At 38.2% G+C, this 15,624-nt stretch overlaps 1 protein-coding gene across 2 annotated transcripts in view; it reads right to left on the bottom strand.

The window, feature by feature from the left end:
• The window catches only part of med30 (mediator complex subunit 30), a 38,505-nt gene that overhangs the window by 8,035 nt on the left and 14,846 nt on the right, over window positions 1-15,624 (bottom strand). Inside the window, exon 5 of one of the 2 annotated variants that reach the window (XM_051671622.1) lies at window positions 110-954. The exons of the other annotated variant lie outside the window; for it this stretch is intronic. Within the exon in view, the coding sequence (XP_051527582.1) occupies window positions 859-954 (96 nt within the window). The 3' untranslated portion in view covers window positions 110-858. Of the gene's footprint in view, window positions 1-109; window positions 955-15,624 lie in introns of those variants that run through there. 2 annotated transcript variants of the gene reach the window in all.

Genomic DNA, 15,624 nt, shown 5'->3' with positions numbered 1-15,624 from the left:
TTTTCCTGTTTTTTTGGCACTTTTGTGTTAAACCAGATGCAGATGCTCATGAAACAAGACTTATAAAACGCTATGGAAATGTGTGTTAATAAAAAAGGAAGCAGTCAGGTCAAGCACTGATAAAAGCTTTATACTGTATTAACACCACACTAATCTGCAATATCAATAACTTTAGAGTATATATATTTTTCTATAATAATAATACTGTAAAATATATAACTTAAAGGGATAGTTCTCTCGAAAATGACAATTTTGATTGTAAGGCTCCAAAAAGGATACAAAATATATAATACACTATTTTTCATGTCTTCTGAAGTCATATGATAGCTTTAGGTGAGGAACAGACTGAAATGTCTTTACTTACTGAAAATTAGCCATGGTCAGCATTCACTTTCATTGTATAGAAAAGAGCAGCTTGGACATTCTGCTGTAAATAGCATTTATGTGTTCCATGGAAGAAAGAAAATCACATGGGTTTCAAAAGACATGAGGGTGAGTAAATTATGACAGGATTTTCATTTTGGGTGAACTATCCCTTTAGAAGTAAATAGGAATCGCACATAAAAATATCAAGAATATACTTGAGTAAAAGGTTCATTTTAAAAAGTATCAGAGTGAATGAGCAGACTGCTCAGACCTCCTAATGTTCATCATGTTGAAAATTGAATCCAAGGCAGCAGAACTGAATGGCTTTTCAAGCGTGCATTATGAGCATAGCAGAATTTCTTAAGTTCAGTCTTTTCGCTTTCTACCTTCTCTCAATTTTTTGCCTCGCCACTCTTTCCTGCATCCTCAGTGTGACAGTGTGTATCTTATATATGTGTGACAGTGTGTATCACTTCTATAATTGTGTGCGTTTCAGCTCCTGACCGCCAGCATGGAGTTTATCTCCCAGATGAGATTTCTGAGCTGGTCCATAATCATCTTCAGCTGTTGATTCTTCTGTTTAAGTTTCTGTGATAAAAATGGAAATAAATATTTTCAGAGCGGTTACATCACAGATATAGAGTGTTGGGGAGTCACTAGCTACAAATAGCAATGCCACGGACTTAACTAGTCAGTCATCTACATAGTAATGAAAACATTATTTAGTGCACAGTGGCCACAAAGAGTATTTGGACACTTTCTGGTGGTCAAACGTAGTGGAACATGTTAAAGTTAATAGTTAATGTGATAAACCACACCTGTGGTTACTCTGCAAGGATACCTGTGTGAAATTGAGGGGAACTTAATTCATACATCCACTAAAAATCACCTTGAAACCAGTTAGTTAAAAGTAATTGCCAAAGTGTCTCAGGAAGATTAAGTTAGTTTTAAGAAATGGTCTAGCATAATTTGTTTACAGATCCCCCATGTTTTTGTATCTAATGCAATGACATTCATATATTTTATAGAGTAGCTTAAAGGGATAGTTCACCCAAAAATGAAAATTATCTCATCGTTTACTCAATTTCATGCCATCACAGATGTGTAAGAGTTTCATTCTTCTGCTGAACACAAATGAAGATTTTTAGAAGAATATTTCAGCTCTGTAAGTCCTTTCAATGCAAGTGAATGGTGACCAGACCTTTGAAGCTCAAAAAAATCACATAAAGGCAGCATAAAAGTAATTAATTTCATGTCTTCTAAAGCAATGCAATCACTTTGGGTGAGAAACAGATGAATATTTAAATCCTTTTTACTAATCTCCACTTTCAGAATGTGAAAAGGAAAGTGGAGATTTATAATAAAAAAGGACTTAAATATTGATCTGTTTCTTACCCACACCTATTATATAGCTTCTGAAAACACAGATTTTTTGAGCTTCAAATGTCTGGTCACCATTCACTTACACTGAAAGGACCTACAGAGTTGAAATATTCTAAAAATCTTTGTTAGTGTTCTGCAGAAGAAAGAAAGTCATACACATCTTTTTGGAGCCTCTGTACAATATGTAGCTGTGGATAATATAGTTGTAGTGCACATTATATTTGTATAAACAGTAAAAAGCCCCATCAGCATGCAGACAAGGTCAAGACATGTTTCGAGCAAACTGAATAGGGAAGAAATGTGATGTAAAATACTTTGACTATGCTATGATTGATTTTGCAGTACTGCTTACAGCATAACATAAATGATGATAAGTACTGTAACTAAAAACAGCTTGTTAAAGAGAATTGCTCTAGGAAGGTGTCACTCAAGTTGGCATTATAACTTACTCTTTACAAAAGTGCTGTGCAGAGAGGCATCTCCAAATCTCAATGGTGTTGAGCTACAAAAATGTAATTCACTTAAATCATCCTGCCTTATGTCAAGTGCAAAAATTGTTTACTTGGCACACTTTAGGCCCCTTTAATACAAACCGTGCTCCATTTAGATGCAACAGTGTTCAAGCTTTGTTACTGACCATCTGTACCCCTATAAAGCCACAGTCTACCCATTTCAATTGAATAGCCTACTTCCAGTGGGAAAATGCACCGTGTCACAAAGCATTTATCATCTTCACCTTATTCTATTGTGGGAATAGCTTGTGACTTAAGTTTACTCCAATGGCTACACAATCCTCTGATCTCAATCCAATTGATCACCTTTGGGGTGAGCTGAAATGGGAGGTATGCACTGTGCAGTGCAAATGTGTAGACTGTAAATCGGCAGAGGATGCAAGATTGTATTGAGTCAACCTGGCCCAAAACCCATAAGAAAATCTTCCAGCATGGATTTGCTGAATCCTTGCCAAGAGGAATTCAGGCAGTTCCGAAAGCAAAATAGTGCCCTGATCTGTATTACACAGGTGTACCTACGGTAACAATGGAAACTGAGATATATTAAGTGTAATATTTAAGGGATAATGTACAGTCAGACGGTCATTATCGCACAAATCCTGACAGGTCTTGTACTGCATCACCCTGAATGGGTTTATTTTGCGATAATGAACTGACTGCTCATTATCCCACTTATTACATGACTTCTTACCAAATAAATAAATAAATGGACATGAAATATTAATTTGAGTTGAGAGCAGTGTAATAAGTTCTAATATTTAAAATATATTGATAACACATAAAAAGATTGTATTCGTTAACATTAGTTAACATGAACTTACAATAAACAATAGATTTATTATTCTTGGTTAATGTTCATTTCTACATGTACAAATATATTTCATACCATAGTGAGAAGAGAAGAAAATAGTGTCGAAAACATTTGTAATGCACAAAATATAATAATAAAAATAAATAAATTCTTGAATGTTCATGCATCGACTGTAAGGTTCGGCCACTAATTCGTCAATGCTGCCCATGTAAATACAGATTGTAAATGGTGTGCTGTGACATTACAATACTGTGTATCAATGGAATTTCAGTTTTTATAAACAATTCAGTTTGGTATTGAGTGTGCTTGATGCGAAGCATCTACTTCCTAGAGTTTAAGAGGTACATAATCTTTGGATCAAACCAAACCCCTCCTCATCAAACCACTGACCCACAAATCACCCATTTTTGTTGTTCCTACTGTTGTACAAAGGCAAAACGCAGTAACTGCATATTTTGTCAATTTAATTTTAACCAATATTAGGTCTCTTACACTATGATCTGTTCTGTGACAGGCAGGTTTGGCTCAAATATGCTCAGATTTAGACAAAACAGAGTGTAAAAAATTATCTTATTTTAGTCATGAAACTCTACATGGCACAAGCTGATAGGTCCTTTGACATGTAATCTGTTAGCCAATCAAATTCCATACTCTCTCTTTGTGTAACACACCCTCCTCCTCCCCAGCACCACGGTCTAGATCTGCTTCAAAGGAATTGTATTTGTCTTACATGCTCAACACAGCATCTCTGTGTACGTTCTAGCAGTAGTTAGAAGTCTTCGTACTTGCGCCACAGCAACAGCGTAACCAGATCTTATCCGCCAAGACCCAACCTACCAACTTGTCATATCCATTATAACACCTTAAATTTATTCAGAGAGTTGTCATGACTGAACTGCAGTAACAACAAAATCCACAATTGCAGTTTCAGTGTTGGCATAGTTACTGCTTCAAGACTTTGTATAGCAGTGTACCTACTAGAAAAACCACAGCTACAGTAACAAGCTTGGCAGAAGACGACCCTGGAAAGAGATGACCCTGGTAAGCTGAACTTCTGTCTAGCACCATTAAGAAAAAATAAAGGCACAGTAGAAATGAACAGGTCCCAGCTGGCATAGAGTGGCACAAGGAAAGACCACTGTAGGGTCAACTTGGAACATGACTGCTCCTGGAACAGTGACAGGAATAGAGTCTGTGGCACCTGTCAAACATTTCAACAAGAGACCTGAGGCAAGCTCAGAGGACACACGTGTCTCACTGAGCAGACGGGTACAATCTCACTTTATCATATTGTTCAGTACAGATGTTAACTGTGATAAAGAGGCCTTATGATCCAACTGGCTTTCAGCATTTAAGAAAGAGGTTTCAAAAGTTACCAATGAGACATCTGGTTGGTGGTAGCCAAGTTCTCACGCCAAAGTTGTTTTCTTGTTGTCATTGTGGTGTTTCATTTGCCAAGCACTGGACTGTTCACAGAGCGGCAGACTAGGCTTGCTGACTTTAGACCACAAGTTACACAATTAATGTAATGCAATACTCTACCAACCTTAAAAAACAGTAAAGCTTAAGATACTTATTCTTATGTCATTCCAAAACTGTATGACTTTATTTCTTCATAATGTATTATGATGGAAGAGTAATATTTGGGGTCTATTTTGAAATTTTAACTGGCTTTTGCAGAAGAGAGAAAACTTTGATACTGCACTTGAGTTTCTTTGTTATAAAAGCCAGCTGTAGACTTAAACATGGTGTCTCATTTTGCCTCACCCTTCATCTGATTCTCTTTCTTCATCAACTCACGACAAGACTAAAGCAGCCGCCCTCAATAATGTGTGCAGAGGGAAGAGTTTTTGATCAAATGCGGACTTATTCAAATTCAGGTTTGTTCAAATTTTTCAATGTTTTAGAGTGACAGCTGGATGACATACCAGCACCAATGCACCAGTTTGCAAGCAAAAAAAAAAAAAAAAAAAAAAACTGAACCTGAACCCAAAGCTGTGAGAAGCACAAATTAGTCTCTGAGGTCTGAGAGCATAGAAAAAGATCTGCTGAGAATGGAGGCTCAAATACAAGTTCTACATTTATTTTTCAATTTAGAGCTAGGCAATAAGTAGCATATGATATTCAGATGATTTTGCTGGCTATACAAAATTAGGCAACATTGTGAATATTGCAATGATTTTAATGCAATTTATTTTTTTTTATTTTGCCATTAATAAATTTTGTAAACACATAGTCATTGGACTAGTTTTGCAGTCTTGTATGTGATGTGAGTTTTATGTGATGTAGTACAGTCAACAGGAATGCATAATTTCTTAACTCTATACCAACCAAAACCCCAACCCTAAACCTAACCATCAGTTGAAAAAAAACTAATAATAATAATTTTAGAGCGAAAATTAAACTTTCGAAAAATGCTCACCATTGTTTAAGTAAACACAATTACTTCCTGGGGCCTCTTGTATAAAACTTGAAGTAGATTTCATCCTAAAAGAGTGTATGCACAAAAGTCAGATTTTGAGTACGCACAAAAGTTTTAATTTTACTATACGTGCACCTGCGCAAAGTTCACTTTATGAATTCTAGTTAGCGGAAGATAAAAGCACATGATTTATTCCCCACCCTGTCCCCTCCCCTAAATAACCATATATCGGTATGTAGCTTACAACGCCTGTTTTTACTATGCATAACCTCATCTACATACACTCACTGAGCACATTATTAGGAACACTTGTACACCTACTTATTAATGTGATTATCTAATCAGTGAATCATGTGGCAGCAGTGTAATGCATAAAATTATGCAGATACAGGTCAGGAACTTCAGTTAATTTTCACATTAACCATCAGAATGGGGAAAATGTGATCTTGACCGTGGCATGATTGTTGGTGCCAGACAGGCTGGTTTGAATATTTCTGTAACTTTTGATCTTCTGGGATTTTCAAGCACAACAGTCTCTAGAGTTTACTCAGAATGGTGCCAAAAACAAAAAACATCCAGTGAGCAGCAGTTCTGTGGAAGGAAAGCCTTGTTGATGAGAGAGGTCAACGAAGAATGGCCAGACTGGTTCGAGTTGACAGACGGTACGGTAACTCAGATAATCACTCTGTACAATTGAAGTATTTATTTGAATGTTGTCTTTTACCTCAAAACTTGATTTCTGTAATAGAACACCATTTAAAGCAGGTGGCCTTTGGGAATCGAAAATATCACAATTCAAGAAATCCTTGCTGTCTTTAAAGGTATGTTCTCTCTGTATGATGCGACGTGAAAGTCTTCCATAAGCATTGGATCCATTACCAATACATCTGAAGTCAGAAGTTTACATACACTTAGGTTGAAGTCATTAAAACTCATTTTTTAACCACTCCACAGATTTAATATTAGCAAACTATAGTTCTGGCAAGTCGTTTAGGACATCTACTTTGTGCATGACACGAGTCATTTTTCCAACAATGGTTTACAGATTGTTTCACTTTTAATTGACTATATCACAATTCCAGTGGGTCAGAAGTTTAAATACATACAAGTTAACTGTGGCTTTAAGCAGCTTGGAAAATTCCAGAAAATAATGTCAAGCCTTAAGACAATTAGCTTCTGATAGGATGTGTACTGAATTGGAGGTGTACCTGTTGATGTATTTTAAGGCCTACCTTCAAACTCAGTGCCTCTTTGCTTGACATCATGGGAAAATCTAAAGAAATCAGCCAAGACCTCAGAAAAAAAATTGTGGAACTCCATAAGTCTGGTTCATCCTTGGGAACAACTTCAAAATGCCTGAAGGTACCACGTTCATCTGTACAAACAATAGTACGCAAGTATAAACACCATGGGACCACGCAGCCATCATACTGCTCAGGAAGGAGACGCATTCTGTCTCCTAGAGATGAACGTAGTTTGGTGTGAAAAGTGCAAATCAATCCAAGAACAACAGCAAAGGACCTTGTGAAGATGCTGGAGGAAACAGGTAGACAGGTTAAATACCTGTCTACCTGTTTCCTCCAGCATCTTCACAATCTGATATAGATTATCCACAGTACAAACGAGTCCTATATCGACATAACCTGAAAGGCTGCTCAGCAAGGAAGAAGCCAATGCTCCAAAACCACCATAAAAAAGCCAGACTACAGTTTGCAAGTGCACATGGGGACAAAGATCTTACTTTTTGGAGAAATTTCCTCTAGTCTGATGAAACAAAAATGGAACTTTTTGGCCATAATGTTATGTTACCATCGTTATGTTTGGAGGACAAAGGGTGAGGCTTGCAGGCCGAAGAACACCATCCCAACCGTGAAGCATGGGGGTGGCAGCATCATGTTGTGGGGGTGTTTTGCTGCAGGAGGGACAGGTGCACTTCACAAAATAGATGGCATCACGAGGAAGGAAATTGATGTGGATATACTGAAGCAACATCTCAAGACATCAGCCATGAAGTTAAAGCTCAGTCGCAAATGGGTCTTCCAAATGGACAAATACCCCAAGCATACAGTACATCCGGAAAGTATTTACAGCGCTTCACTTTTTCCACATTTTGTTATGTTACAGCCTTATTCCAAAATGGATTAAATTCATTATTTTCCTCAAAATTCTACAAACAATACCCCATAAAGACAACGTGAAAGAAGTTTGTTTGAAATCTTTGCAAATTTATTAAAAATAAAAAACGACAAAAATCACATGTACATTATTCACAGCCTTTGCCATGACACTCAAAATTGAGCTCAGGTGCATCCTGTTTCCACTGATCATCCTTGAGATGTTTCTACAACTTGATTGGAGTCCACCTGTGGTAAATTCAGTTGATTGGACATGATTTGGAAAGGCACACACCTGTCTATATAAGGTCCCACAGTTAACAGTGCATGTCAGAGCACAAACCAAGCCATGAAGTCCAAGGAATTGTCTATAGACCTCCGAGACAGGATTGTATCGAGGCACAGATCTGGGGAAGGGTACAGAAAAATTTCTGCAGCATTGAAGGTCCCAATGAGCACAGTGGCCTCCATCATCCGTAAATGGAAGAAGTTTGGAACCACCAGGACTCTTCCTAGAGCTGGCCGCCAGGCCAAACTGAGCGATCAGGGGAGAAGGGCCTTAGTCAGGGAGGTGACCAAGAACCCGATGGTCACTCTGACAGATCTCCAGCATTTCTCTGTGAAGAGAGGAGAACCTTCCAGAAGAACAACCATCTCTGCAGCACTCCACCAATCAAGCCTGTATGGTAGAATGGCCAGACAGAAGCCACTCCTCAGTAAAAGGCACATGACAGCCTGCCTGGAGTTTGCCAAAAGACACCTGATGGACTCTCAGACCAAGAGAAACAAAGATTGAACTCTTTGGCCTGAATGGCAAGCGTCATGTCAGGAGGAAACCAGGCACCGCTCATCACCTGGCCAATACCATCCCTACAGTGAAGCATGGTGGTGGCAGCATCATGCTGTGGGGATGTTTTTCAGTGGCAGGAACTGGGAGACTAGTCAGTATTGAGGGAAAAATGAATGCAGCAATGTACAGAGACATCCTTGATGAAAACCTGCTCCAGAGTGCTCTGGACCTCAGACTGGGGCGAAGTTTCATCTTCCAACAGGACAACGACCCAAAGCACACAGCCAAGATAACAAAGGAGTGGCTCCGGGACAACTCTGTGAATGTCCTTGAGTGGCCCAGCCAGAGCCCAGACTTTTCGATTGAACATCTGGAGAGATCTGAAAATGGCTGTGCACCGACGCTCCCCATCCAACCTGATGGAGCTTGAGAGGTCCTGCAAAGAAGAATGGGAGAAACTGCACAAAAATAGGTGTGCCAAGCTTGTAGCATCATACTCAAAAAGACTTGAGGCTGTAATTGGTGCCAAAGGTGCTTCAACAAAGTATTGAGCAAAGGCTGTGAATACTTATGTACGTGATTTTTTTTTTTCATTTTGTTTTTTTAATAAATTTGCAAAGATTTCAAACAAACTTCTTTCACGTTGTCATTATGGGGTATTGTTTGTAGAATTTTGAGGAAAATAATGAATTTAATCCATTTGGAATAAGGCTGTAACATAACAAAATGTGGAAAAAGTGAAGCGCTTTGAATACTTTCTGGATGCACTGTACCTCCAAAGTTGTGGCAAAATGGCTTAAGGACAACAAAGTCAAGGTACTGGAGTGGCCATCACAAAGCCCTGACCTCAATCTGATAGAAAATTTGTGGGCAGAACTGAAAAAGCATATGCAAGCAAGGAGGCCTACAAACCTGACTCCAGTTCTGTCTGAAGGAATGGGCCAAAATTCCAGCAACTTATTGTGAGTAGCTTGTGGAAGGCTACCCAAAACATTTCACCTAAGTTAAACAATTTAAAGGCAATGCTACCAAATACTAACAAATTGTATGTAAACTTCTGACCCATTGGGAATGTGATGAAAGAAATAAAAGCTGAAATATATAATTCTCTCTACTATTATTCTGACATTTCACATTCTTAAAATAGTGATCCTAACTGACCTAAGACATGGAATGTTTTGTATGATTAAATGTCAGGAATTGTGAAAAACTGAGTTTAAATGTATTTGGCTAAGGTGTATGTAAACGTCTGACTTCAACTCTATTTCCTTTTTACAGGATATTTTTAATTCCCTTTCAATTAGTAACGTAAAATTAATATAGCCTAATATCAGCTGTATAACAGTTAATTCTGATATGAGTGCTGAAATTTTTATTCTAAATGTGGATTGTTATATGAAAAGCGGAGTACGAATTCCTTGACCAGTGGGAACCGGCAATTCCAACACCAGTAAAAGAGACAGTCAAGAAAATGCAGACCATGGCCACATATTTACACCATGTTTATTTTTAATAAATCCTGATGTGTGCATAGGAAATTGTGTACGCACATTTCATTGTCGATTTTGTGCATACGCAGGGGCAAAAAGGCCCCTGGTTAATACAGAACCCGGTCTGAGAGATTGCCTCCGCAACGTGCTATCATTTGCACCAAAGGGAGAGGTGAATGCATTGAAATTGATGCAAAAATGTCTGATGGGGGATGCCACAAACATTCAGAAACATGATGTCCATTCATTCCTTTTGAACATTTTGAATCTACTTGGAAGCAATAGCCCCATTCACACATGCAACCAGGTAAATTACAGGAAATTCGTTGGGTTGCCTTTACTGGTAAATGTACCAAATGTGCTGTTCACAAACCATCAATAATTAAATTTATAGGTAATGATACAACTTCGCATTAAGGAAAATTGCCGGAGCAAAATTTACCAGTATTTTTAAAAGGGTTGTGTTCACACATGACCTCTAAACTGGAAATTGTAGGTAATTTGAATAGCTGTTTGGTGATTCCAAAGATTGAAATAAAAGCACATTTTCATAGCAAATACATAAATATTGAGATGCAATAGGCTGAAAATATTGAGATATATTTTTTGGCTATTTCACCCAGCCCTATTTCATATGCTAGTTTTGACTGAGCAAGTATAAAAGTACTGAAGTACAAAATGTTTAAACAAACATATTTTGGTAGAATAACTAGAAGATAAAAATGTAAAAAATATCTGCAGAACAAACCATTATAAACACTGTTTAACCTTATATTTTGGTTGGCTAATCCACCTTGTCTCTCTCGATTCATTTCAGGATTTCTGCTTGCTCAGATTGAGCAGGAATTACTAATGTAAGTGTCTGGGAGTGAAGCAAGGGGATTACACTGATTGAAGAGCAGGGAGGGATGTACCACTTCATTCTAATCTAGGTGACATCACACCAACTCTGATGCAACCATGGCAGAGTCCTGGGATCTGGTTATTTGAAGACACTCCTATGGCACTTTTCCACTGCACGTTACGGTTCGACTCGACTCGACTCTGCTCGCTTTACTTTTCTGAGCTTGCTTTTCCACTGCAGTTTAGTGCCGCCTCAACGTGGGTGGGATTATAGGCCGATCGTCATAGTTGCACTGCCTCTACTGCCATGACATCATCTTAAATGTGACACAAACATTACTGACCATAAACAATAACACGACCGCTAGCTGTTGGCTACTAGCTCATTGTGCTGCATAAAGCAGTTGTTGCATGGTGATTTTACACGAATGTAACAGTTAAATTGGCCTGGTTGTTTTAGAAGCAAGCTTTCCAGTAGCTGGTCAACTAAATAAAGTGAAGCTTTCAAGCAGAATATAGAGTTAACGTAACAAAACGTACCATCCTCCATCGTGGACTCAAACAACGCCGTGGCCAAGTCCAGGGCACTCTCCCTCCCATTGCTCGCCGGTCTATTGCCATAGATAGGGTCCATTTGGTCGAACCACTTCCACTTTCTTCTGTTTGAACCACTCCGGCTGTTGTGGTCCTTGATGGTTCCGTAGTCACTTTTAAGTTTTTTTAACTTTTCCTTACACTGTTGGTAGGTCCGGTGGTAGCCGTGTGCGGCCAACAGCTGAGACACTTCCTGAAAGACTTTTTCGTTTCGTGTTGTTTCGTTCGTCGCTAACGAGAGGAACGTCTGCACCTCGTTTATTGGCCACGGCGTGGTTTTGCGCACAGCCATTTCTTTTTACAATTCGAAAGTCGCGTGAACAAATGATATTGTTATCGCTGTTGCTAACTTTAAAACTAGCGGGTTGATGTCCCGTGTCGCAAATTCAGTGACGCTGGTAGTGACGGTTCTCTCTGATCAATCAGTGATCTGCAGGATTCTGACATCACATTTAGTATCGGCTCAGCTCGCTTGGAACCTCAACCGAGGTGGTACTAAAAAAAGTACCAGGTACCAGGTACTATCCACAGTGGAAACCCCCTAAAAGCGAGCAGAGTCGAGTCGAGCTGTACCTTGCAGTGGAAAAGCCCCTTAGAAGCCGTTCACACAGGATGCATTGTTTGCTTTTAAAAACAGCTAGACTCTGCAACAAAATGAAACAGAATGCAGGTGTTTTGAAAAGTTTTTTTTAAAGTCTTTTTTAACTTGAAGGTATCTTAAGAAACATTGCCCAATGGCACAAGATGCTAAAAAACTGCGAGATCACAACAACTGTCACAAAAGAGTTGAACGTAATAAATGTAAACTGTTGACTATCTTATAGAGGAAATGGTGTAGACACTGTGTTCTTTTGGCATTAATGCCGCTGCTGAACATCCAAAAACTAAACCAGCCTCATCAGCTGTTTATTTTTATCAAAGCTGAAGCCAGATGGCCCCTCTTTGTGTTACATGAGAGGACTGCTGAAGGCAAGAATGTAGTAAATGGTGAGTGACAGAAATCTAGAAAAACTGCCCTTCAACAAAATTCCTTTGACATTTTGACATATATGAGCAAAATAGTCTTTGTAAGATAGCCCACAGAGTAGCTACAAATATAACTAGATGTTTACATTTTCGGAAGAAAATGCGAGTGGTACTTTCCTGTGCAAAAGTCACTTCCATGGTGTTCTGGGTGGTTGCCAGGGCATTTCTATGCAGTTGCTAAGGTGTTCTGAGTGGTTTTTCTAGGGTACTCTGGGTGGATGATAGGTGGTTGCATTCTGGCCCAAGTCAAAAGAGCCCACCCTTAAATCTCCATAATATTCTAGTCCCTAGATATGGCTTGCGTCCTTTCTTCGATGTAATTCTATGGTATGATATTTTTTACCCATTGTATCGTCCATTTCAAAAGTTCAATCACTTATTGGAAAATTACTTTTTTGGAAAATTTAAGAGCACACCTCTCCTCAGCAAGCAGCATGATTTAAGGTATCATTCATGCCTGTAGCACAAACTGTGTGGGCTAAATTATGCCCCTAAGTTTAAAATGTAAGATTAGGGGTGTGTTCAAATCCCTTACCTTAAAGGAACATTCCAGGTTCATTACAAGTTAAGCTTGATCGACATCATTTGTGGCATAATGTTGATTACCATAAAAATTTATTTTGACTTGTCCCTCCTTTTCAATGCAAGTGAATGGGGCCAATCCGTAAACGGTAAATACTCACTGTTACTCATAGGCACAAGATGTAAACAATATGTGTGTTGTTAACATGATTTTATTTTGATCTGGTAAGAAACTTCATTAAGTTTTTTTTTCATTTAAACCTGTTTGAGTCAAAAGAGTACACTCTATAGTTTAATCCGATTCATTGATTTATCCCATAACGGCACGCTGTTAAACACAATGATCACGTACGTGGACTATAGGCTCATTTTCCTTAAAATATCCCACTGTAAATTCACTGTGCAATATCTCATTGAGAAACAATGGATGCATAGTGCATTCACTCCTTACATCTGGTCAAAAGTTTAGTTTCAGTCTGCAGATGATGTTTGGACCACTCAACATGTTTGTCAGCCATGGGACAATGGTAATCAATAATTCGATTCAGAATATATAATGTATAATTTTATTTAAACATGGTTGGCAGTGATTGAATAATGCTGGCCATTACTTGTATCAGAATTAATTATGCTAATTTCTGATATAATGTCTGTAACGTCTCAAAAACATAAATAACCAACACTTCTAGAAACATAATAAACAATTTCATAATAAATAATAATAATTTTTATAGCTTGGTATTACTTAATATTTCACAACTTAATCCTGCTGTCCACATATGTGGACATCAATTTTTAGGAAAACGATTTTATCTTTTTTGCATGTTTCTTAGGGGCTACTAGTTACAAATCAAAAAGGGGAATGGAAAATGTGCACAGCAGTCACACTTGGGTCTCAGGAGGTTAAACAGCTTAGCAGCTTAAATAATACACAAGCTTTAACAGAAGAATAAATGTAAGTGATTATATCAAATTAAAGGCTTTACATTTCTGCCTTTTAAACCTTCCAAAAATTGGCCCTATTTACTTCCATTGCAAGTGCCTCACTTTGTTTTACCTCCATTTTTGCTTTTTCTAAAGAAAAGGAGGGATGAGTCGAAATAATTTTCTGTTCAACATTATGCCACAAATGCTGTCGATTAAGCTTAACTTGTATTGAACCCGGAATATTCCTTTTATTATGAGCAACAATAATATGAAAAAGAGAGTCTGCATGTGAAATGTTCAAGTATTGAAGAGTGTTTCCATTGATCACTGCTCTGCTCCCCAGCATTTTTCAATCTTTCAACACCGGACTGCTGTTAGCCTGCGGTATTGATTATGCTGTTTGTTGTTACTTTGTTTACAGTCCTTGTATCAACCAACCATGACCATTCCCTGTCCACTCCATCTGCAACTATAAACACAGTCGTATGTACATAGGTTGTCCACTGATTTAAATAAACGATGATTTAATAAACCGATCTAGTTGCAAATGATTTGAAAATGATCTCCTTACCTCCCTCAAATGTCTCATTATTTTTGTTCCACTAGAGCAATTCAAAAACAAGAACTTAAACTCAATTAAACACACAATGTTTAGGTTGAAAAGTTCATCAGATCTTCAAAGTGGCGTTTCGAATTAGAGCTAAACAGTGCACAATGTGCGGCTGGGAGAAGTGGGAGTGGAAGGATTGAAGCGGGAATGAAACAGAGAACAACTTAAGCCCATCCTGCTGTGATGAGTGCGAGACGCCGAAGGAGGGAGGAGATCTCCACAGATCACAGGTGAAGGATGAAGGTGAGGAATTGAGTAACAGAGGAAAAGAAGGCGGTGAAATGAAGGAAAGATGGTACCCACCTGGGGAATGGTGGATGCAATGGAATGTGTTAGAGAAACCAAGGCATGTCAATTGGTAATGCCAGCTGAAGTACTTCCTTGTTATCAGTCTTGTTATTAAGCCGTTAATAAATTTCAGACAAAATTTTCAGATGTTTAGCAGAATGTTAGGCGCTTACAGCCACAGTCAATATTCAATGCCTAACATCTCCATTTGTGTTTCACAGAAGAAAGAATATCATACAGGTTTGGAACAACATGTGGGTGAAAAATAAGGACAGAAATTTCATTTTTGGGTTAACTATTTCTTTAAATAGGTCAAGCCCTACCTTTTTAACATCATTAAGAACATAAATAAGGTACATTTTTATTCAGTGTTGACTTTAAAACACTGCTAAAAAAAATATAGTTTACTTTAGAGAATGGATCTAGTTATTCCCAATCACGCATGTCCCTGCATCCTTTTCACAGCGAGCTCTTTCATCTCTTCTCAGACTGTCAGAGGCTTACTGCATCTGGCTTCAATGAGTGCTTCCCAGGCAGCATAAAGGAAAGATGAGCAATAGAAATCTTTCAGGGATAGTGTAGCAGTAATTCCATTTTAAGCCTAAACTGAGAGAGATGTAATTTTAGCCTCTGCTCTTATGGGAGAAAGAGAGAACTTTGGATTTGGCTGAGAAGACAAAAAGGGTTTGTTTTGAAACTGAATCACATTCCCTCACGGACGTAGCAAGCCAAGAAAAGTACATATCCAAGAAGAATCGGAGCAGTGTCAGTTCATATTTGAGCACTGATTTATGAAGGTAGCATTTGTGTGACTGTGTATTATAGATTCAGATTGTGACTGTGTATTATAGATTATAACATTCAGCATTAAATTATATTTTTACATGTTCTGAAGAAAATGTGAGTGGTGCTTGCCCATGTTAAAC

This window comes from Myxocyprinus asiaticus, chromosome 34 (genome assembly GCF_019703515.2).
Source record: "Myxocyprinus asiaticus isolate MX2 ecotype Aquarium Trade chromosome 34, UBuf_Myxa_2, whole genome shotgun sequence".
NCBI lineage: Eukaryota > Metazoa > Chordata > Actinopteri > Cypriniformes > Catostomidae > Myxocyprinus > Myxocyprinus asiaticus.
This window is presented reverse-complemented; position numbering and strand designations above follow the sequence as displayed.